Raw genomic sequence first — 24,157 nt, 5'->3', positions numbered from 1 at the left:
CTTTGAAAATGTCTTCTTATTTGGAATATATCTGTCTTGCACTTCCCTCATTTTTCGCAGAAGCTCCAGCCATTGCTGCTCTGCTGTCCTTCCTGCTAATGTCCCTTTCCAGTCTTTGGCCAGTTCCCCTCTCATGCCTTTGTAATTTCCTTTAGTCCACTGAAATACCGACACATTGGAATTTAGTTTCTCCTTCTTAAATTTCAAAGTGAACTCAATCATATTGTGATCACTGTTCCTTAACCTTAAGCTCTCTTATCACCTCCGGATCCCTAGTGGGCTCAACAAGTTGTTCCAAAAAGCCATCCCTTAGACATTCCACAAATTCTCTCTCGAGGTCCATTACTGACCTGGTTTTCCCAATCCACTTTCATATTAAAATCCCCAACTATTATCATGACATTGCCTTTCTGACACACCTTTTCTACCTCCTGTTGTAATTTGTAATCCACATCCTATCTGCTGTTTGGAGGCCTGTATACAACTGCCATTAGTGTCCTTTTATGCTTGCTATTTCTTAACTCAACACCTTCCAAACCTATGTCACCTCTTTCTAATGATTTAATATTATTTCTTATACACACAGCCACACCACCCCTCTGCCTATTAACCTACCTTTCTGATACACCATATATCCTTGGACGTTCAGCTCCCAATGGCAACCATTCTTTAGCCAAGTTTCAGAGGTAGCCACAATGTCATATTTGCCAATCTGTAGCTGAATATTGAGATCGTCCATTTTATTCCTTATGCTGCGTGCATTCAAACATAACACTTTCAGTCCAGTATTTGTTGCTTTCTATTTTAACTGCACCACTCCTCTATTGCCCCGTAACTCATGCCACTGGCTGTGACTAAGCCTCATCTCCTGCCTGTTCTATCTATAATCTCTGTTGCCCGCTATCTTTGATTTATTTCTGTTTTCCCCTTCTTCAGCCCTATCACTCTGGTTCCCATCCCCCCTGGCAAATTAGTTTAAACCCTCCATAACAGCTCTATTAAATGTGCCCCTTAGGATATTGGACCCCTTTGGGTTCAGGAGTAACCTGTCCTTTTTGTACAGGTTGTGCCTCCCCCAGAGGTAATTATTAATACAATTATGCTGTTGGACATTTTATTTTCTGCAAATCTCCTTAAAATGCAAAGCAATACAAAATGTGTTCCTTTACCTACATTATATGAGCAAATTTAATATTTGCTCTTTAAAATAAAATATTAGTTGAACTTGTTGATTTAGCCCATAGGATTTGCCTTGTTAACATTTTGGCCGATAAGGTGCCCATGAAAAGAACATGAAGCTATTTGATACAGAAAGCGCAGGTAGGAAGGTGTTTCAAGAAAGAAGAATGAAGATTGACAACAAACATGGCTGAGGAACATGGTGAAACACTCACAGAAGCAAATTTGGAAGGACAGATAGAGATGTCGGATAATCCTCATGCAGACTATGGTCTTACTGAGAATCTGCAGATAACTTTCAGTTAGCCAGCTAGCACACAACGGTGAAAGTTTGATGCCTTTTTCCTTGAATGTTGTGTGGAAATTTATTTATTTTGGTTTTTGCTTGGACCAGTCCTTCAGTGCAGAACTGCCACAGTACCATGAGTAAACGAAGTGACAAGTGACACAAACTGGAATGATTACGTGCATGATTGATATATATACACACACACAAATAAATAAATAACAGGCCTTTATTTTGTTTATTTAAAATATTTTGTCAATACAATTTCAATCTATTTATAATGATGTGAGCTAAATTATTGCTTTCTGGAAAACAGTAAATTTGCACAGGGATGTCAGGATTCATACAAGTAGTTGTCTTATTTTCCCTTGGAAGAAACACTCAAACTTTTATGATTTCTTGTGTTTACCCAAATAATGTCTATCCTAGACCCGATTATTTACTGGAAATGGCCTTTCATTGTTGTTCCTCATGCATTGTAGAGTAATGCTGCTGTTAGTTTGTATTCACAGTGATAGCTAACTCATTACAAGCCTACGGTGAGAGGGTTACAGGTATAAATTCAAAGGAGGTATGCAGGGCAAGTTTTGTTTTACTCAGAGAGTGGTGGGTGCCAGCTGCAACTGTAGAGGCATATGCACTATATGTAGGTGGAAGAGATTGGTTTAGTTAGATATCACTAGTTTAATTAGTTTGCATAACATCCAAGGGCCAATGTCCAGGGGTATGTATGAGGTGGTGTCCAAGAGTTGCCATCTGGCCATTTTTCTGACTGAAAATCTATAACAAGTGATTCACTATAGCGATCAGTGCTGGGCTCTATATCACTCTCGGGCTCCATAGGGCCCGAAAGGACCAAAAAGGCATTTGGTCATGCACTTTGGTAGTAGAAATAAATGTGCGGACTATTTTCTAAATGGGGAGAAAACCCAGGAATCCTGCAGAGGGACTTGGGAGTCCTTGTGCAGAACACCCTGAAGGTTAACTTGCAGGCTGAGTCAGTGGTGAGGAAGGCAAATGCCATGTTAGCATTCATTTCAAGAGGTCTAGCATACAAGAGCAAGGATGTGGTGCTGAGGCTTTATAACGCACTGGTGAAACCTCACCTTGAGTATTGTGAACAGTTTCAAGCCCCCAATCTTAGAAAAGATGTGCTGGCATTGGAGAGGGTCCAGAGGAGGTTCACAAGGATCATTACAAGAATGAAAGGGTTATCATACAAGGAATGTTTGATAGCTCTGGTCTGTACTCACTGGAATCCAGAAGGATGAGGGGGGACCTCATTGAAATCTTTCAAACATTGAAAGGCCTAGACCGAGTAGATGTGGAAAGGATGTTTCTCATGGTGGGGGAGTCTAGGACAAGAGGGCACAGCCTCAGGATAGAGGAGCGCCCATTTAAAACAGAGATACAGAGAAATTTCTGTAGCCAAAGGGTGGTGAATTTGTGGAATTTATTGCCAAAGGCAGCTGTGGAAGCCAGGTTGTTGGGTGTATTTAAGCAGAGATTGATAGGTTCTTGATTGGACATGGCATCAAAGGGTACGGGGAGAAGGCTGGGAACTGGGGCTGAGGAGAAAAAAAAAAGGATCAGCCATGATTGAATGACTGAGCAGACTCGAAATACCAGATGGCCCAATTCTGCTCCTATGCTTTTACGGTTTATATCACTATAGGGATCAGTGCTGGGCTCTTTGTTGCTTATAATATGAGAGGATTAGTAAATTTGCAGCCAACCTGAAAATTGTTGGACTTGTAGATAGTGAAGATGATTGTGCAATTGTACACAGATCAGCTGTAAAATGAGCAGAGCAGTGGCAGATGTAGTCTAATTCAGACAAATGCAAGGTGGTGCTCTTTTGGGTTTTAAACTCTGGTAGAACACGTGTTGTAAATGGCACGGATTTTAGAAACATTGGAAGTATTTGGGATGCTTCCTGAAAATGGTGACACAGGTGGACAGGGTAGTGAAAAAGGCATTTGGTATGCTTGCCTTCATTGACTGTAATGCTGAGTAGGTGTTGGGACATCATGTTGAATCTGCGTTAAACATTGGTTAGGTTGCATTTGGAGTATTGTGTAAAGTTTCTGTCACTGCACTGCAGGAGGGATGTGGCAGCTACGGAGAAAATGCAGGAGAGATTCGCCAGGAGGTTGCCTGGAATACAGGGCTGTAGTTACAGGGAGAGATTGGACAGTCTGGCTAATCTCACTGTAATGAGAGTCTGGGGGTTATTCTCACTGTAATGTAGCAGGTGAGGGGTGACCTTATGGAGGTTTATAAAATCATGAGGGGCACAGAAGGGATAATCTACAATTAGAGGGTACAGGTTTAAGGTTAAAGGGGAGAAGTTTAAAAGAGATCTGAGGTTTTTCAATACAGTGTGATGAATGCTTGGAACATGCTGCCAGAGATGTAGAGGCAAGCCCATTCTCAAAGTTTAAGAAGGTATTTGGACAGGTACTTGGATAGGAAAGGGTTAGAGGGATACAGCCTTAATGCAGGAGAATAAATAGGCATCACAGTTAGTATGAAGTTAGTCACAAGAGTCTGTTTCTGTGCTGTACAACACTGTGATGGTATGTAATGTCAGCTGTTCACAGGATAGTTTATTATGTGTCCACGAGAACAGCAAATTCAGTTTAGCGCCAAAAACGAATACATCTCCTGAAATAAAACAATTTTTCCATATTTTGCAAAGTAAAATTTAATTTCTCTTTCCATTATTTTTTTTTAAAAACATCCAAATTTAATCACGTTTCACATCTGCAGAATTCATTTTCAGTCTTGGTTGGTGAATATACAAAAATACACATTACTTTTGAACTTTACCAATTCTGTTAGAGTTCAGTTTTATTTTTCTCTTTTTGTTTGTGACGAGATGGAGCCAGACTTTTAGCACATCGAAATCCGAGATTATCGGAAGCTGAGTCCGCAGTATTTCCCATTCTAAAAACAAAGATGGAAATTAGTTTATAGCTACCATTTTAATGTTCTGCACACCTTAAGTCCAAAGAATCACAGAGTACAACCATTTACTGAGCTGGCACTTCATGAAATGATTTGAGTAGCCTGATCACCCATCTCACAAACAACTTGCTATTGGAAAGATGTGCTACTATTTAAAAGCAGACTGCTTCTGTTAAGGCAGAAAGCCCTTCAGAGGCTACGCAGTGACTGCATCTTAGCCTCTGTTTCAGAGAGACTGCAGATACTATTCCACCAAATATTCAAGACTTAATGCCAGATGACTCTGCTGGTGTATTACCCTGGCCAAAATTTGACCTTTTGCACAAGATGAACCAAACCTCAGCATCTGGGCATATTTCAAATAAATGCAGAAGAAAATCACTGGTTCAGCATTCTCCTTTCTCCTTACACCTTCACTCTATCCATCATCAGCATAGTGCAGTTGCTGTCTGCACTGACCTCCTCAAAGACACGGTCCCAACCCACAACCTCTGCTGCCAGGAAGAACAAAGGCAGCTGGCACATGGCAATACCTTGCCTGAAAATCATCACCTATTCTGATCCCCCCTCCTTGCCCTGCTGTCACCAGCAATGGTCAATGTGCTTAAGTAGTCCTCCCAGCTCTGTACCTTCACAAGATCCACCACCTTCTCAAGGGCAATAATCCCCTGGAATCAATTAAACAAGGTCAGGAGCACATAGCACATGCTGAGCCCTGGATCTGACCAAGGTTTGAAATCTGGCTTCGTCTATGTACTTTACTTCATGTCTGCAAAAGGTGCTTTTAAGTTGCCATTAATTAAAGAAAAAAAGCAAAAAAGCCTGGGAGTTTCAATTCAACAGACTTTCAAACCACACTGAGAAAAGATGAAGGATGCTTAGTGTTCATGGAATTGCACACATACCCAGCACTGGCAGGGCAACAGAGTGCAAAGGATCAATGTCAGAGAACTGTTTTATGGCAGTTGGTTTTTACCTGCTAGTGACCCGTGCTTTATGATTAACCAATCCATCGACACTGTCGATCCACGAGGACCCACGCAGAACATACATCTTCTGAGATCCAACCTTTACCGATCGGCCTTTTCGGATGTACTCAGAGTCAGTCCATTCCCATACATTTCCCAGCATGTCATACAGGCCTGAGTGCAGAGCACAAAAGGTCCAAATTATACATCACTTTCAAACTTAGCACAGCCACCAAAATGTGAACTTCATACAGGTAAAAAACACGTCATTTTAAAGAATATTAATAAATGCATTTACCACAACATCAGCACATTTAATTTAAACATTTTTACATTTGAGGAATGGTACGGGCATGTCAGGGACTAGGAAATAGTGAAAGCAAGAGAACAATGCAATGTTGGGAGAAATAGTACATTACAGCACAGTACAGGCCCTTTGGCCCCTGTACTGATGAGTAAAGATTTGTGATAACAAGCTATTTTGCAAAGTTTGTAAAAAATATTGGAGATGCACTACAGGCAGAGAGTAAATAGCATCTCACCATAGGGATTCTGTGGTGGAAAGGCATTTACTGGAGATGCACCGTGATAACCATCTTCTGCTGTGTCCTGATCTGGAAATTTTCCCTGTAGTAAATAGATCCAGAAAGAAAATTGGAAAGCACAAATGTGCTACACATGAGAAAACTGTAAAGTCATTTTATGCATATGAACATTAAAAGTTAGTAAAAGCAAATACAGGGGCAAGGGAAGAGATTACTGTGATTCTGGCAGAATTTTTTTTTAAGTCTTGGCAAGCTACAAGTTAGAAAACAGATAACTGGAGGATGGATGATATGGTCCTGCATTTAAAGAAAGGTAGCAGGGAAAAGTCGTTTAATTATGGAGCCCAATATCATTAGTAAGGAAGTTAATGGATAACATTTCTGCGCGACAGGATTAATGATCACTTGGAAAGCAGGGTCTGATCAAGGGCAACCAACATTGTCTGACCAATCTGCAGTATTATGTGGGGAACTAGGAGGCAACTCACTTTGGTTGTAAGAACAAGGAACAAGGAACCAATTTCCCTCAGGATCAATGACTATGACAATGATTAAGGAATCAGAAGTAATGGCTCCAGGAATTTTGAGATTTGGACATTTTTAGTGAATGAAACACAAAAGGGTAATATACTAATACAAAAAATGATTAGGACAGTAAATGGTAAGTTGTTTCTTTTTCGCAAGTGTATTATGATGCAAGAAGCGCGAGTCAAACTGGTGGCCTTAAGTGGTTCAGGGTTTCAATGAGATGGTATCTGGAATACAGTTCTGATCTTTAGGGAGGTGAACTACCAAGATTCATTACAATTCCTCCACGAGAAAACAGAAAGAGTCTAAGTGTATTAAACTCTGAGGAATTTTGAAGAAAGAGAAGCACAAGAACTAGGATTACAAATGGGATTGACAGCACACTACAGTTGTCTGCTACTGACTCCCAGTCTATGACTTGCTGTATGTTCAATGGTCAAACAGTCTGACATTGTTCACTAGCGTACGAGAATTGCAGCCTGGGCAGGAGACACAAGTTGCTGGATGCCAGCTTGAGTCATCAGCACCAGGGGTGAGGCAGACATCACACTCCCTGCACCAGGAAGCTATCCGTAATGACCTTTAATGCTCAATACTCTATGGGTAACACAGAATTTTCTGAGGTTCCAGTTACAGTCAATATCACTCAAAATATTACCTGCCAAAGATTTGTGCGATTAGGCTGAAACTTGTTTCCCCATGGATATATTCTACCTGAAAACAAAGACGAAAGAAATATAATTTTTCAATTACAGAGCAAAGTGTATGGCCTAGAAATTCACATGCTTCTACTGAAGTGTTAAACTACACTGCAGGCATCAAATGCTAGAGGATTGCAATGGGTATCCTGCAACAATGCAAGTGGAGCATTTTCCTGAATGCTGCCTGCTGTATACGGTGCCCAATGTGCCGCTGAGAAGTGCAAAGGAATAACATACAGCTGCTGACACTGAATCAGCCAAGAGCCCACATCAAACTCCAGCCGTCCCAAACAACAAGGCTCCTGCAGGTTAAATAGGGGAGAAGAGGGTGGAGGAGGATGGGATTGTGAAAGGGACAGAAAGAGGTAGGTAGAGGCAAGAAGTGGGGGAGAGGGGCAAGGGGAGAGGGGAGTGGGCGGGGAGAAATCTGGCACGGGTCATCAATTAGTGACATAGATTTAAGCGAATGGGCTGAGTGACTGTGGACTGGGTTGGACAGCATGAGAGGTTGTGCAGAACGTTGTGTTCCTGATGGGAGTGCTGCAGATTTACACATTTGGGTTTCCTCCAGCTGTTCCAGTTTCCTCACACAACCGATTAACTATCACTATAAACTGGTCATCATGCAAGTAAGTGGAAAACGAATCAAAGGGAAGTTGATGGCAATATGAGAGAGAATAGGTTGCAGGACTGTAGGAAAAATAAAGAGGCAAGACTTGCCACTGACTTGGTGGGCCAAATTCTTTCTTATCGTAATAAGGAAAACGCTTTCAAATAGGCAGCTCTGGGATAAATGAAGCTTTCCATGGTGTACAATTCCATGATCGCCAGGTGTGAAATATTAATAGCATTACATGAACTCTCAGTTGAGGAGGATCATTTCAACAGTAGTAAACACCATCTTGTGCACACAGTCCAGTCTCCTCTATATCGGGAAAGCCCACATCAGACTGTGGAGAAAGGCTCTGTTCAGGCTGCAGACATGACCGTGTTTCAGATGGCAGTCACTTTAATTCGCCACTCCACTGACCTCTCAACCTTAAGCCCCGTACACAATTCCAGCAGAGGTCAAGACCAACACCACATCTTTTAACCCAAAAAGATTCTTTTCTGCTGGCAATTTCATACATTCATTTAAAGCAAAATCCTGCCATTGCTAGTAACATATCCATTCACTGTTCTAAAGATCTTTCATCAACCTAAAACATTAGTTCTCTCTCTCTACGAATGTTGCCTGCCCTACTGAATTCTTCAATCAGCCTGTTCTGTCTTTATTTCATAATTTTATTTCTCTTCTTTCACACCTCCTCCATGTCTTTTCTCATTCTTTAACTTAGTAGGCATCCTCTTTCACAAAGCCTCATCATCTCTTCATTTCACTTCTACACTCGTAAACTCCAGCATAAACCAGCCCTCTTTCCTACCCGACCTTCCTTTGTCAGCAACTTCAAACCTGGTTCCAATGGAAGGCCTTTGATTTGAAATCTTAGCTTTTTTTTTTAAACCCAAAATATGCTGCTGGAACTGCTGAGTTTTCCAGCAGTTCCTGTTTATTTCAGATTTATTTTTCATTGCACTGTCAACTGCTTAACAAAGTTTCTAACATGCTTTTGAAAATTGAAACTCCAAAAACACTAGTGTCAGCGCTGTGAGATCCTACCTTCCAGATCTCCCCCAGCGGGCAGTGTCAGCGCTGTGAGATCCTACCTTGCAGACCTCCCCCAGCAGGGCAGTGTCAGCGCTGTGAGATCCTACCTTCCACACCTCCCCCAGCAGGGCAGTGTCAGCGCTGTGAGATCCTACCTTGCACACCTCCCCCAGCAGGGCAGTGTCAGCGCTGTGAGATCCTACCTTGCACACCTCCCCCAGCAGGGCAGTGTCAGCGCTGTGAGATCCTACCTTCCACACCTCCCCGAGCAGGGCAGTGTCAGCGCTGTGAGATCCTACCTTCCACACCTCCCCGAGCAGGGTAGTGTCAGCGCTGTGAGATCCTACCTTCCACACCTCCCCGAGCAGGGTAGTGTCAGCGCTGTGAGATCCTACCTTCCAGATCTCCACCAGCAGGGTAGTGTCAGCGCTGTGAGATCCTACCTTGCACACCTCCCCTAGCAGGGCAGTGTCAGCGCTGTGAGATCCTACCTTCCACACCTCCCCGAGCAGGGTAGTGTCAGCGCTGTGAGATCCTACCTTCCAGATCTCCACCAGCAGGGTAGTGTCAGCGCTGTGAGATCCTACCTTCCACACCTCCCCGAGCAGGGTAGTGTCAGCGCTGTGAGATCCTACCTTCCAGACCTCCCCCAGCAGGGTAGTGTCAGCGCTGTGAGATCCTACCTTCCACACCTCCCCCAGCAGGGCAGTGTCAGCGCTGTGAGATCCTACCTTGCACACCTCCCCCAGCAGGGCAGTGTCAGCGCTGTGAGATCCTACCTTCCACACCTCCCCGAGCAGGGTAGTGTCAGCGCTGTGAGATCCTACCTTCCACACCTCCCCGAGCAGGGTAGTGTCAGCGCTGTGAGATCCTACCTTCCACACCTCCCCCAGCAGGGTAGTGTCAGCGCTGTGAGATCCTACCTTGCACACCTCCCCGAGCAGGGCAGTGTCAGCACTGTGAGATCCTACCTTCCACACCTCCCCGAGCAGGGTAGTGTCAGCGCTGTGAGATCCTACCTTCCAGATCTCCACCAGCAGGGCAGTGTCAGCGCTGTGAGATCCTACCTTCCACACCTCCCCGAGCAGGGTAGTGTCAGCGCTGTGAGATCCTACCTTCCACACCTCCCCGAGCAGGGTAGTGTCAGCGCTGTGAGATCCTACCTTCCAGATCTCCACCAGCAGGGTAGTGTCAGCGCTGTGAGATCCTACCTTGCACACCTCCCCCAGCAGGGCAGTGTCAGCGCTGTGAGATCCTACCTTCCACACCTCCCCGAGCAGGGCAGTGTCAGCGCTGTGAGATCCTACCTTCCACACCTCCCCGAGCAGGGTAGTGTCAGCGCTGTGAGATCCTACCTTCCAGATCTCCACCAGCAGGGTAGTGTCAGCGCTGTGAGATCCTACCTTCCACACCTCCCCGAGCAGGGTAGTGTCAGCGCTGTGAGATCCTACCTTCCAGACCTCCCCCAGCAGGGTAGTGTCAGCGCTGTGAGATCCTACCTTCCACACCTCCCCCAGCAGGGCAGTGTCAGCGCTGTGAGATCCTACCTTGCACACCTCCCCCAGCAGGGTAGTGTCAGCGCTGTGAGATCCTACCTTGCACACCTCCCCCAGCAGGGCAGTGTCAGCGCTGTGAGATCCTACCTTCCACACCTCCCCGAGCAGGGTAGTGTCAGCGCTGTGAGATCCTACCTTCCACACCTCCCCGAGCAGGGTAGTGTCAGCGCTGTGAGATCCTACCTTCCACACCTCCCCCAGCAGGGTAGTGTCAGCGCTGTGAGATCCTACCTTGCACACCTCCCCGAGCAGGGCAGTGTCAGCACTGTGAGATCCTACCTTCCACACCTCCCCGAGCAGGGTAGTGTCAGCGCTGTGAGATCCTACCTTCCAGATCTCCACCAGCAGGGTAGTGTCAGCGCTGTGAGATCCTACCTTCCACACCTCCCCGAGCAGGGCAGTGTCAGCGCTGTGAGATCCTACCTTGCAGATCTCCCCCAGCAGGGTAGTGTCAGCGCTGTGAGATCCTACCTTCCAGATCTCCCCCAGCGGGTAGTGTCAGCGCTGTGAGATCCTACCTTCCACACCTCCCCCAGCGGGCAGTGTCAGCGCTGTGAGATCCTACCTTCCACACCTCCCCCAGCAGGGCAGTGTCAGCGCTGCGAGATCCTACCTTGCACACCTCCCCGAGCAGGGTAGTGTCAGCGCTGTGAGATCCCACCTTCCACACCTCCCCCAGCAGGGCAGTGTCAGCGCTGTGAGATCCTACCTTGCACACCTCCCCGAGCAGGGCAGTGTCAGCGCTGTGAGATCCTACCTTCCACACCTCCCCGAGCAGGGCAGTGTCAGCGCTGTGAGATCCTACCTTCCACACCTCCCCAAGCAGGGCAGTGTCAGCGCTGTGAGATCCTACCTTCCACACCTCCCCCAGCAGGGTAGTGTCAGCGCTGTGAGATCCTACCTTCCACACCTCCCCGAGCAGGGCAGTGTCAGCGCTGTGAGATCCTACCTTCCACACCTCCCCCAGCAGGGTAGTGTCAGCGCTGTGAGATCCTACCTTGCAGATCTCCCCAGCAGGGTAGTGTCAGCGCTGTGAGATCCTACCTTCCACACCTCCCCGAGCAGGGCAGTGTCAGCGCTGTGAGATCCTACCTTCCACACCTCCCCGAGCAGGGCAGTGTCAGCGCTGTGAGATCCTACCTTCCAGATCTCCACCAGCAGGGCAGTGTCAGCGCTGTGAGATCCTACCTTCCACACCTCCCCGAGCAGGGCAGTGTCAGCGCTGTGAGATCCTACCTTCCACACCTCCCCGAGCAGGGCAGTGTCAGCGCTGTGAGATCCTACCTTGCAGACCTCCCCCAGCAGGGCAGTGTCAGCGCTGTGAGATCCTACCTTCCACACCTCCCCCAGCAGGGCAGTGTCAGCGCTGTGAGATCCTACCTTCCACACCTCCCCGAGCAGGGTAGTGTCAGCGCTGTGAGATCCTACCTTCCACACCTCCCCGAGCAGGGCAGTGTCAGCGCTGTGAGATCCTACCTTCCACACCTCCCCCAGCAGGGCAGTGTCAGCGCTGTGAGATCCTACTTCCACACCTCCCCGAGCAGGGCAGTGTCAGCGCTGTGAGATCCTACCTTCCACACCTCCCCCAGCAGGGTAGTGTCAGCGCTGTGAGATCCTACCTTGCAGATCTCCCCCAGCAGGGTAGTGTCAGCGCTGTGAGTTCCTACCTTCCACACCTCCCCGAGCAGGGCAGTGTCAGCGCTGTGAGATCCTACCTTGCAGACCTCCCCCAGCAGGGCAGTGTCAGCACTGTGAGATCCTACCTTCCACACCTCCCCGAGCAGGGCAGTGTCAGCGCTGTGAGATGCTACCTTTCACACCTCTCCGAGCAGGGCAGTGTCAGCGCTGTGAGATCCTACCTTCCACACCTCCCCGAGCAGGGCAGTGTCAGCGCTGTGAGATCCTACCTTGCACACCTCCCCCAGCAGGGCAGTGTCAGCGCTGTGAGATCCTACCTTCCACATCTCCCCCAGCGGGTAGTGTCAGCGCTGTGAGATCCTACCTTCCACACCTCCCCGAGCAGGGTAGTGTCAGCGCTGTGAGATCCTACCTTGCAGACCTCCCCGAGCAGCAAACTCCCACTCCTCTTCTGTGGGTAACCGCATCCCCTTCCACTGGCAATACACTGCGGCGTCGGTCCAGCTCACCTGCACCACTGGGTATTCCAGCTTATCTTTAATTCCAGAGCCAGGGCCTGCTGGCTAAACAGTATTGTAATACTGCTTGATTATTCACCAGGATAATTAATAGTGTAAACAGGTTACTAACTTTATGGTAAAGTCGCAGAACACATCGTTAATGTACAATTTAAATTGTACATTCATAAAACCAACATTGTACCATAAACTGCTTCATTCCATTCCTTGTGCATCCTTACAGCACCTTAACTAGGACATCTAAGGTATCTATATCCCAGTAGTTATTTCATCCTCCCTGCAGTTTGAGTGTTAGGATTACAGCTGTGAGTATTTGCTCCTGATTGACAGAGCTAATACTTACAACACCAGCTACCTAATTCCTTGAGACGGCCATCAACCCTCAAAATTATTTCTATTCCTTAATTCACCATGCCTCATTGGCAAGACAACATTTATTGCCCCTTTTAACTGTCCGTGAGATAAAGGTTTGCCTCCATTGAGGGACATGGATATTACCTGGACTTCTGAGATGCACAACTTATTTACTCCTAATCAGTCAATGTAAGAACATTGACTGGTTCTCACTGTACAAGGGAATGAATCATTTCATCTTCTACGCTGATAATGGGAATGAACAATGGCTTATTAATGTAAGAACACTGACTGGTTCTCACTGTGCAAGGGAATTAACCATTTCATCTTCTACGCTGAAAATGGTAACGAACAATGGCTCATTAATGATCATCACTTCTAAGCATGCAATGAAAGGAAGAATATTGATAAAGATAGTCATACCCTGGGGAAGTCCAGTTAAAGTGTCCGTCCCCCCTCCCCCAAGTTCATTTATAGGATAAAGGCAGCATTTACCATCCTTTTAAGGTGGTGATTGATTGAACCACTGCAGTCCTTCCGATAAAGATACACCAACAGTTTTGTTGGGGAAGGACGATTGATAATGAGAGACTGGGAAAAGTTGTTCTAGTTGGCAGGGTGTGTGTAGGAGGGGGAACTTGTCCCCTGGTGTCCTTTTGCTTCTTGGTGATGAAGATCATGGTTGGGAGTTGCTGTCAGGGAAGCTTTGCAAAGTAACTGTGGTACATTTTGCACAAGGTACACCCTGCAGCCAATGTGATCCTATACTGGAGGGAATTAAGATTTACTGAGATGGCGGAGATTCAGTCAAGCAGGGTGCTTCATCCACAGACGTCATCCAGACAGGGGGAATATTATTTCGGGCTCTTGATTTTGGCCTTGTACATGGTGAAAAGAATTTGGAGTCAAAATATGAAGCTTTTATGGTCCTGATATTGATGTAATTGGTCTAACTGATGTAATAAATTTAGTCTTTTCCCAGAGGCGGGAGTCTAAAATTATAAGTTTTCCACATATGGAATGAGCTGCCAGTGGTAGTGGTAGAGACAGCTACATTTACAACATTAAAAAAGATATTTGGATGGGTACAGGGATAGGATACATAATGGAGGGCAAATGGAAATATCTCAGGTAGACATCTTGATCAGCATTGACATTGGGCCAAAGGTGCTGTACAACTCAATAACTCTTATCACTGGGTCAAAATCCTGGAACTCCCTCCACATCAGTAGCATCTCCAGACTAAACACGAAACACAGAGGGATGCTCAGTAACTGAGGCAGGGTTTAAAAACCTGCAAAGCAAAATCAAACAACATAAATGACAGCAACACACACAAAATGCTGGAGGAATTCAGCAGGCCAGGCAGCATCAATGGAAAAAAGCACAGTCAACGTTTTGGGCCGAAACGCTTCGGTAGGACTGAGAAAAAAGACTGAGCAATAGATTTGGAAGGTGGGAGGAAGGGAGAGAGAAACGCCAGGCAATAGGTGAAACTTGGAGGGGGAGGGATAAAGCAAAGAGCTAGGAAGTTGATTGGGGAAAGAGACAGAAGGCCATGGAAGAAAGAAAAAAAAGGGGGGGAGAGCACCAGAGGGTGGCGATGGGTGGGCAAGGAGATAAAATGAGACAGGGAAAAAGGGATGGGAAATGGTGAAGGGGAGAAGTTTACTGTAAGTTTGAGAAATTGTTGTTTATGCCATCAGATTGGAGGCTACCCAAACGGAATATAAGGTGATGTTCCTCCAACGTAAGCATGGCCTTATCACAACAGTAGAGGAGGCCATGGATGGACATATCGGAATGAGAATAGGAAGTGGAATTAAAATGGGTGGCCAGTGGGAGACCCTGCTTCTTCTGGTGGACATAGCGTAGATGCTTGGCAAAGCAGTCTCCCAATCTACATCGGGTCTCAATTATATACAGGAGGCCGCGCTGGGAGCACTGAACACAGTAAATGACCCCAACAGACTCACAGGTGAAGTGTTGCCTCACCTGGAAGGCCTGTTTAGGGCCGTGAACGATAGCGAAGGAGGAGGTATAGGGGCAAGTGTAGCACTTGTTCCATTTGCAAGGGTAAGTGCCAAGAGGGAGATCAGTGGGGAGGGACAAATGGACAAGGGAGTCACATAGGAAGCAATCCCTGAAGAAAGCAGAATATGGGGAGGGTGGGGAAGAAAAGATGTGTTTGGTGGTGGGATCCAGATGGAGGTGGCAGAAATTTTGGGAATTATGTGCTGGACATGGAGGCTGGTGGGGTGGTAGGTGAGGACGAGAGGAACCCTATCCTAGATGTGGATTGGGAGGCTGCTTTGCCAAGCATCTATGCTCTGTCTGCCAGAACAATCACGATCTGCCACAGCCTACCCCTTTTAATTCCATTTCCCATTCCGATATGTCCAACCATGGCCTCCTCTACTGTCATGAAAAGGCCATAGTTAGATTGGAGGAACAACACCTTATATTCCATTTGGGTAGCCTCCAACCTAATGGCATGAACACTGATTTTTCAAACTTCCAATAATGCCCCCCTGCCCTTCACCATTTCCCATCCTCTTGTCCCTCTCTCATGTTATCTCCTTGTCTGCCCATCACCTTCCTCTGGTGTTACCCCTCTCAACCCCACTCCACCCTTTTTCTTTCTTCCATGGCCTTCTGTCTCTTTCACCAATGAACTTCCTACCTCTTTGCTTCATCACTCCCCCTCCAAGTTTCACTTATTGCCTGGTTTTTCTCTCTCCCCTTCCCCCACCTTTCAAATCTACTCCTCAGCTTTTTTCTCCAGTCCTGCCAAAGGGTTTCAGCCTGAAACGTCGACTGTACTCTTTTCCATAGATGCTGCCTAACCTACTGAGTTCCTCTAGCATTTTCTGTGTGTTGCTCAGACTTCCAGCATCTGCAGATTTTCTCGTTTGCAACATAAATGACAATAAGGTTTCGCTCTCAGATAAGCTCAATGCCTTTTATACTCATCTTCACCAAGATGACATGGTGGAACCTTCTCAAGCCACCAGTCCCTGACAAGCCTGTGAGCTCAGTCTCTGATGCTGCCATGAGAGTAGACTTCAGGACAGTGAATCCAGGGAAAGCATCTGGGCCAGATGGCATACCTGCCAAGTACTGAATACCCGTGCTAATCAACTGACTGTAGTGTTTATGGACTTCTTCAACCTCTCACTTCGGCAGCCGGAGGTACCAACTTGCTTCGAGCAGGCTTCAATCATCCTGGTGCTCAAGAAGAATGTGGCTACCTTTCTCAATATCCAGTAGCACTTACATCCACTGTGATGAAGTGCTTTGAAAAGTTGGTCGTAAAACATTTCAATCCTATCTGAGAAGTCATCTGCACCAATTTACCTACCCTCACAACAGGTCAGCGGTGGATGCCATTTCATTCACTTCCTCTTCACCCAGCGCTGGAACAGCTGATGCACATGTCAGCAAGCTCTTCATTGACTGCAGCTCAGCAATCAATGTTGTCATTAAGCTCCAAAACCTGGGCCTTGATACCACCCTGTGCAACTGCATCCTCGACTTTCTCACTGGCTGACCCCAGTAAGCATGCACTGACAACAACACCTCCACAATCATCATTAACACAAGTGCACCACAAAGCTGCGTGCTCAGTCCCATTCTACTCATTTTACACTTATGACTCTGTGGCTAAGAACAGCTCCGATGCTGTATTTAAGTTTGCTGTTGTCAGCCAAATCAAAGGTGGTGATGAATCAGCCTATAGGAGGGAGATCGAAAATCTGGTTGAATGGTGCCACAACAACAACCTCTCACTCAATATCAGCAAAACTGCGAGGCATCCTCATTAAGGAATTGGTCGTGGAGGGTGTCAGCAGCTTTAAACTCCTTGGTGTTATCATATCAGAGGATATGTCCTGGGACCAGCATATAAATGCCATCACGAACAACAACGCTTCTACGTTCTTTGAAGTTAATAAAGCATGTCACCTAAAACTTCATCAAACTTCTAAAACAGGGGTCCCCAACCTTTTTTTGCACCGCGGACCGGTTTAATATTGACAAAATTCTTGCGGACTGGCCGACTAGGTTGGGGGGGGGGGGGTGTTAATTACGACCGGAATATAGGTGATAAGTCAACTAAGTCACTTATAAGTGGCTAATAGACTCAATTTTGTTTCTAAAAGGGTTTACCTAATGAATTTAATATTAAACACACAGTGCATATTTTCCCCATATGAACACATAAAATCATTGCAACACACCAGTATCGGTGAATCAGTGGGAGCCCTGGGCTTGTTTCCCTGCAACAAGACAGTCCCATCGAGGGGTGATGGGAGACAGCGATACTTGAAGGGGGACAGTAAATGCAAACCCACAATCTCTGCCAGCTAGGACAGGGACAGTAAATGTAAACCCTGTGATCTCTGCCAGCTCGGATAGGGACAGTAATTGTAAACCCACAATCTCTACCAGCCAGGATAGGGGCAGTAAATGCATGGGGACATCACCACATGGAAGTTGCCTTCCAAGTCTCACACCCTCCTAAAATCTCCATTTCTTCATTATTGCCTCCATCCCTTGATTCAATAAAATTAAATCTGTACAAGTTTGGGTATTTGATGTTTGCAGTGGGAAGTGCACAACAATTTTGTGAGAACAAAGGCCTCAAGGCCACTACATGCTATTTGCAATTCAGGTTAGAAAATGTTCCTATTATCAACAATTATGCATTTCTCTCATATTTCCTGATGACATCAGAGGCCATTCAGCCTACTGGGTCTCTAGCAGCTCACAGAGCATTCCCATTGATCCCAGTGCTCCACTTATTTTCCTGTCACCTATTCCATCTCACCTACGCACAGGGAGCAACCTACAATGGCCAACTAACCTACCAACCCACACATCTCTTGATATGGGAGGGAACTGGAGCACCGGGGGAAACCCACGCAGTCACCAGAAGAATTCACCAGGCATACCGGAGTTAGGCTGAAATCAGGTTCCTGGAGCAGTGAGATAGCAGCACCATAAAGACATTCTATTTTCTTTCAAATGGACTGTAAGAGTTATTGGCAGGAATTTGATGGAATTAAAAATGCCTCTCCTGTGATACAAATTGGTAGATGGTTGAAAAAGCACTGTAGAAACATTAACATCTGACATATACGGACAATAATCCTTTTGAACAGAGATCACTGTACAGAAGGGAATACAAAGTCTAGAGGCATGATGTCAAGACAAAAATCTCTCCCTCAATGTTAGCAAAAAAGAGATGGTCATTGACTTCTGGAAGAGGGGGTGGTACCGTAGAAAAATTAATCTGCAGAAGATGAATCTCAGAGTTGCATACATAAATGATAATAAATGAACCTTTGAACCTTTTTGAACGTTATTTGATTAACTTCTCAAAGTAAATTTCTTATCAAAGTATACATATGTCACCATATACAACCCTGAGATTCATTTTCTGCAGCCATTCACAGTAAATATAAAGCAACAAAATAGAATTAATGAAAAACAACACAAAATGGACAAATAACCAAAGTACAAACGACAGCAGTGTAAATACAAAACAAAAACATAAATAAATAATAAATATTGCAAAGATAAGATGAAGAGTTCTTGAAAGTGAGTCCATAGATTGTGGGAACAGTTCAGTATTGGAGTGAATGAAGTTATCCCCTCTGGTTCAACAGCCTGATGATTGAGGGGTTAATAACTGTTCCTGAACAGGGTAGTGTAGGCCCTGTATCTGTTTTCTGATGGCATCAGTGAGAAGGGATGGTGGGGGTCCTTGATCCTGGTTGCTGTTTTCCTGCAACATCACTCCTTCTTATAATTTCACTCTAAACGTAAGTTTTAAAATTACCTGCTTTTTATGCAGTTGGCTCACAAGACCCACTTGTGACTAGGATAATTTTTATTTTCATAGTTCTTTGACTTATGTCATCAAATATTGGAATGGGGTAATGGACGGGATCGTGAGAGAAGAAGGGGATGTCTATAAGGGTATGCATCCATACTGTAAGTGAAAGCTTGTTGCAGTATTATATAGCATTATACAACTCTTAAAAGGTTCCATAAACAGGAGTTTGAAGCCCTGAAGATCAGGATAGCTTCAGAGTACCACACCTACCAGCTAGGAGATTGGGTACTGGTGATACCCTACCAATGAAAGAATTGTCTTGAGCCCTGGTGGGAAAGCCTGCTTCAACTATCGCTAACCACATATTCTGTTCTGAAGGTCCAGGGGAAGCCAACTGTGGTCTGTGCATCACACATTAAGCCAGCGATGCCATCGGATTTGGAACCAGTAGCCAGAAGAACCTTGATGACAAGGACTAATTAACTCAACTTTCTGATCGTTGCTCTCTGTGACTTTAAATCAGGGGTCCCCAACCTTTTTTGCACTGCGGACTGGTTTAATATTGACAATATTCTTGCGGACCGGCCGACCGGCGGGGGGGGGAGGGCGGTGTTCAAGTAGGGTTAAACTCACCTCAACATGTCTTATACAGTTAGGGTTGCCAATTTTCTCACTCCCAAATACGGGACAGAAGTAGCAATCAAATCCCGGGACACTTTACCCCGGGAAAAGACTACCATGACCATAATGCCTTGCGCAGGCACCTTTGTGCGCATGCGCGTATGTGCCGATTTTTTCCCCACAAATCGGTTTTGCCTTCATGTTCCGGACTATACTGTACATACATTATTTCTACTTTATATAGGTTGTGTATTTATCATATCATTCCTGCTTTTACTATATGTTAGTGTTATTTATTTTCGGTTTTGTGTGTTATTTGGTATGATTTGCTAGGTTATTTTTTTGGGTCTGGGAATGCTCAAAATTTTTTTCCCATATAAATTAATAGTAATTGCTTCTTCGCTTTATGTCATTTTGGCACGAAAGGTTTCACAGGAACGCTCTACCTTAGCGGGGGAAATACGCGAGAAGGGTGGTCCCTATGTTCAAGTTCAACAGTGGGCGTGACAGGGAATGAGGAAAGGTGCAGCTGACTTATACTGTTTCTTCAGGGCCCGGTAGCACATGCTTTGCAGCCCGGTGGTTGGGGACCGCTATTTTAAATAATCACTATGCATTATATGTTTTGGAAAGCTCGTGCGCCAGTTTCCTACCCAAGTACAGAACTCCCTCATGACAATGACCCTAACAATTTTCTTCGTTTTAGTTACAAATATCCGTCACATACTAACTGGTCAGGTTGCTAGGTGTGTTCTGGAGTCCCCATATATTTAGTAGTGGGTTGCAAATACAGCCTATACCTCTGAATTATCAAGAGTTTGATTTTATTTTCTGCCTCGACAACAAGACTAGAGTTGTGAGAGGAGACGAGACTGTACTGCCCCTAGAAATCACTCTTGCCAATACAACTGCTTTGAAGGCTAGTATCAACCTTCCTACAAAGAACTGCAAAAACCCCCAGCTCTGAAGTTGAGGATCAGGGTAAAGTCTGTTATTGCAACCACCACGGTCTAGGATAAGACCCTCCAAATCCTGTTAATGGTTCTCACTGGGTGTATGGTCACGCAGGCCTATCTTGTTTATGTTGAGAATGAATGCAAGTTTTCAGATTCCAGTTAATTGATGATGGCACATAAGATAAAGAACAACTCTCAATTTCCCAATCCATCTTCCACTTCCTTCATTTACCTACACTGCAGTTTCTCCCTTACTGCTACGCTCTGTTCCGTATTCTGCATTTTCTTTTTACTCCCTTGGCACACTTATGTTTAGCATGATCTGTCTGAATGTCATTCAAACAACAGTTTTTCACTAAACCTTGGTACACATGACAATAATAAACCATCACTATCCACATTTATTAGCTCTAAATTGTTTTGCTCCAAATAAACTTACACAAAATACAGTAGATTAAAAAAAGATGAAATTTAGTCTATCACTGTACCAGTTTTTAAAACTCACCCGTCGCCAAAATGCTCTTTCAATAGGTAGCCACCAAGGAGCAGCCTGTAACAGCAAAATGTTAGCTGGTCATTCATTGAACACAGCACCGCCCTATTAGGTGCGGTCTTTCATTGATTCTATAGTATTTACTGTGATTTCCTGCAAGAAAATGATTCTCAGGTTTGTATGTGGTGATGTACATGTACTTTGATAATAAACATTATTTTGAATACCAAAGTCATACAAATACCAAGGTATGATTAAACATAGAACTTTGTCTGAATGAAGACAACTGAAAACTATTTCACACAGGGCTGTACTGAGCTGTTTATAGCCAGCGATTCTGAAGAGAAGGACCAACATCTCAGCTGCTGTCTGTCAAATGTTCTGAAGTTACATGGATTTGCTACTAATCAGAATAAGCAGAGTGACACTTGTTGTTACATCCGTGCTTTTCCTTCAAGTGGAATCAAGCTTCACTGGGTATCACACTCTCATCCCATGGCAGCCAGACCTGGTATAGGAGCACTAACCCCTACAGGGGATTCCAGAACGTACTGGTTAGGGATGAAGGGCTAATTACATTATTACTTATTTAATCTGTTAATTGTTTTCATGATTTCTTGTGCCTTTTATTTTAAAAAATTGTAGTTTAAAGAGTATTTGATACATTTATAGTACTTACTACTTTGAAAATTGCTGAAGTCTCCTGTCAACAAGACAGCCAGTCCCAGGATGGGCTCTCAGCAGAGTCTCGAGATTGACTACAGAATATAGTATTAATGGTAAGACTCTTGGCAGTGTGGAGGATCAGAGGGATCTTGGGGTCCCAGTCCATAGGACACTCAAAGCAGCTGTGCAGGTTGACCCTGTGGTTAAGGCGGCATATGGTGTATTGGCTTTCATCAATCATGGAATTGAATTTAGGAGCCGAGAGGTAATGTTGCAGCTATATAGGACCCTGGTCAGACCACACTTGGAGTACTGTGCTCAGATCTGGTCGCCTCACTACAGGAAGAATGTGGAAACCATAGAAAGGGTGCAGAGGAGATTTACAAGGATGTTGCCTGGATCGAGGAGCATGCCTTATGAAGATAGGTTGAGTGAACTCGGCCTTTTCTCCTTCCGAGCGACGGAGGATGAGAGGTGACCTGATAGAGGTGTATAAGATGATGAGAGGCATTGATCGTGTGGATAGTCAGAGGCTTTTTCCTAGGGCTGAAATGGCTGCCACAAGAGGGCACAGGTTTAAGGTGCTTGGGAGTAGGTACAGAGGAGATGTCAGGGGTAAGTTTTACACGCAGAGAGTGGTGACTGCGTGGTATGGGCTGCTGGCAATGGTGGTGGAGGCGGATGCGAAAGGGTCTTTTAAGATATTTTTGGATAGGTACACGGAGCTTAAAAAATAGAGGGCTATAGGTATCCCTAGTAATTTCTAAGGTCGGGACATATTTGGCACAACTTTGTGGGCCCAAGGGTCTATATTGTGCTGTAGGTTTTTTTCCTATGACTCTCTGCTGTGGTCTGGCTGGTCTTCTTATGGTGTGGGAAGTTGGATCATTTAGTCCTCTGCAACCAGCCCAGGGACAGGAATAGGGACAGCCATGCAAAGAGCTCAACACAATAAGGACTCACAGCTACAGCAATAGATTTGCAGGTATTGGGGTCACATTTCAAATGGTGCACAGGTAATTTCCAATTACTGAGAACCGTTCGGATTCATAGAAAAAATGACATTCTACATAAGATTATTGATATGAATTACGGATTGTGCAACAAGATGATTAATCAGCTCATTGAATTCCCACTGGCTTGTCTAACAGCAATGCAGTTAATTCCCCCCAACCCCCTGCCGGCAATTTCTAATGTCCGCTTTGTCTAATTTCCTTTAGAAGCTGTTGGTGAATCCATATTCAACTTTGTATCTGCCAGTGCATTTCAAGTCCTAAAAATTAGATGCTCTATGCCCAGGCAATTTTTGCTATCCTCCTTAAAACCATGCTCTCTGATTATCCGATTCCTAAATGGACACCGAACCCTTGGGCATTGTCTCACTTTTAAAAAAATATATAGTATTCCTGTTTTTTTGCATTATTTTAATCTATTCAATATACGTATACTGTATAAAGTATACTGAATAAGATTTACTTACTTATTATTATTTTTCTTCTTCTATATTATGTATTGCATTGAACTGCTGCTACTAAGTTAACAAATTTCACATCACATGCCAATGATAATAAACCTGATTCTGATTCCATCCAAAAACCAAAGGCAAATACAAAGGCACATTGAAAAATGTTTGGTTAAAATAAAGAACCCACTGTATTCCCGTTTTGAGAGATCAGATAAGTTTGGATTCATTTGGTTGGGTTGTTGACAGATAATCTCAACTACTTGATGAATTCTTGTACCTGGGAACTCTTTAGCTTAATTCTCCAGATCATGATACAATCTGTTCTCCCTGCTGCCCCCTAACCCGCCCCCCCACATTGCTCCCCATACATATTCTCCCCATGAGCCCACCCATTAGGGTTAAAGTTCATTTAATCTTAATAACTCACACTGATTTAATATGAAATAGCTATCGCCTTTCCAGAAATATTTTTCCAGATGCAAGATGGCACCTGCGAACTATGGTGACATGTTGTGGGTTGCTTACAAAACGTCTAAGATACCTCTTCTGAATCACTCTCAATGCAATCCCCAGCCTGTAATTTCCCTTTAACCAATGTAGAGTATTCTGAACCATCTTAATGCATTAGTAATTTCATGATCTTCTGAAGGAGTCAGTGGACTTAACTCTCAAGCTTGCAGGCACGGCACCTGTAAGTGGATGAAAGTACATCGCCATGGCCCAAAGAGAGGGGGGAGGGAAGTACTCTAAGCTAGGCTGAGATGCAGAGGAATAAAGCTCCCTCTTCCCAGCATCATGTTAGCAAATGTAGTCACTGTTGAATAAGACTAAGGGTAAGATTGCTGTTTCAGAGGGAAATGAGGAATTGCTGTGTTCTGTGTTTCATGGAGATATGGTTCAACTCCGAACACGTTGCAATAGCACCCAAAGGCTTCTTGATACATAGAATGGACCAAACTTATGATTCGGAGAAGGTAAGAAGTGGGGTCTATGTTTCATGATAAATTCTTCGTGGTGCTCGGACATAATGGTTTTGTTGTACTCTTGTTCCCTTGATCTAGAACATGATTAAGTGTCGACCACTCTACTTACCAAGAGGGTTCTCCCCCATGATCCTGGCCGCAGGTTACGTGCTGCCAAAAGCCGACATTAATCAGCCACTGAGATATTGAATGTTGATCACCAAACAAGAAACAGACCATGTCAACACATTTCAAATCATAGTT

General features: G+C 44.9%; 1 protein-coding gene across 2 annotated transcripts in view; it reads right to left on the bottom strand.

The window, feature by feature from the left end:
- Positions 1-1,686: 1,686 nt before the first annotated feature.
- Positions 1,687-24,157, bottom strand: part of sumf2 (sulfatase modifying factor 2) — a 46,973-nt gene continuing 24,502 nt past the window's right edge. For both annotated transcript variants that reach the window (XM_072243146.1, XM_072243147.1), the window contains exons 4-9: positions 20,813-20,857; positions 12,432-12,582; positions 7,135-7,190; positions 5,946-6,030; positions 5,412-5,577; positions 1,687-4,414 (exon numbers count right to left, since the gene is read on the bottom strand). In XM_072243146.1, the coding sequence (XP_072099247.1) occupies positions 4,306-4,414; positions 5,412-5,577; positions 5,946-6,030; positions 7,135-7,190; positions 12,432-12,582; positions 20,813-20,857 (612 nt within the window). In that variant the 3' untranslated portion in view covers positions 1,687-4,305. The remainder of the gene's footprint in view (positions 4,415-5,411; positions 5,578-5,945; positions 6,031-7,134; positions 7,191-12,431; positions 12,583-20,812; positions 20,858-24,157) is intronic.

Source organism: Mobula birostris, chromosome 25 (genome assembly GCF_030028105.1).
Source record: "Mobula birostris isolate sMobBir1 chromosome 25, sMobBir1.hap1, whole genome shotgun sequence".
NCBI classification, from domain to species: domain Eukaryota; kingdom Metazoa; phylum Chordata; class Chondrichthyes; order Myliobatiformes; family Myliobatidae; genus Mobula; species Mobula birostris.
The sequence above is the reverse complement of the archived record's forward strand: the minus strand, read 5'-3'. Positions and strand labels throughout refer to the sequence as shown.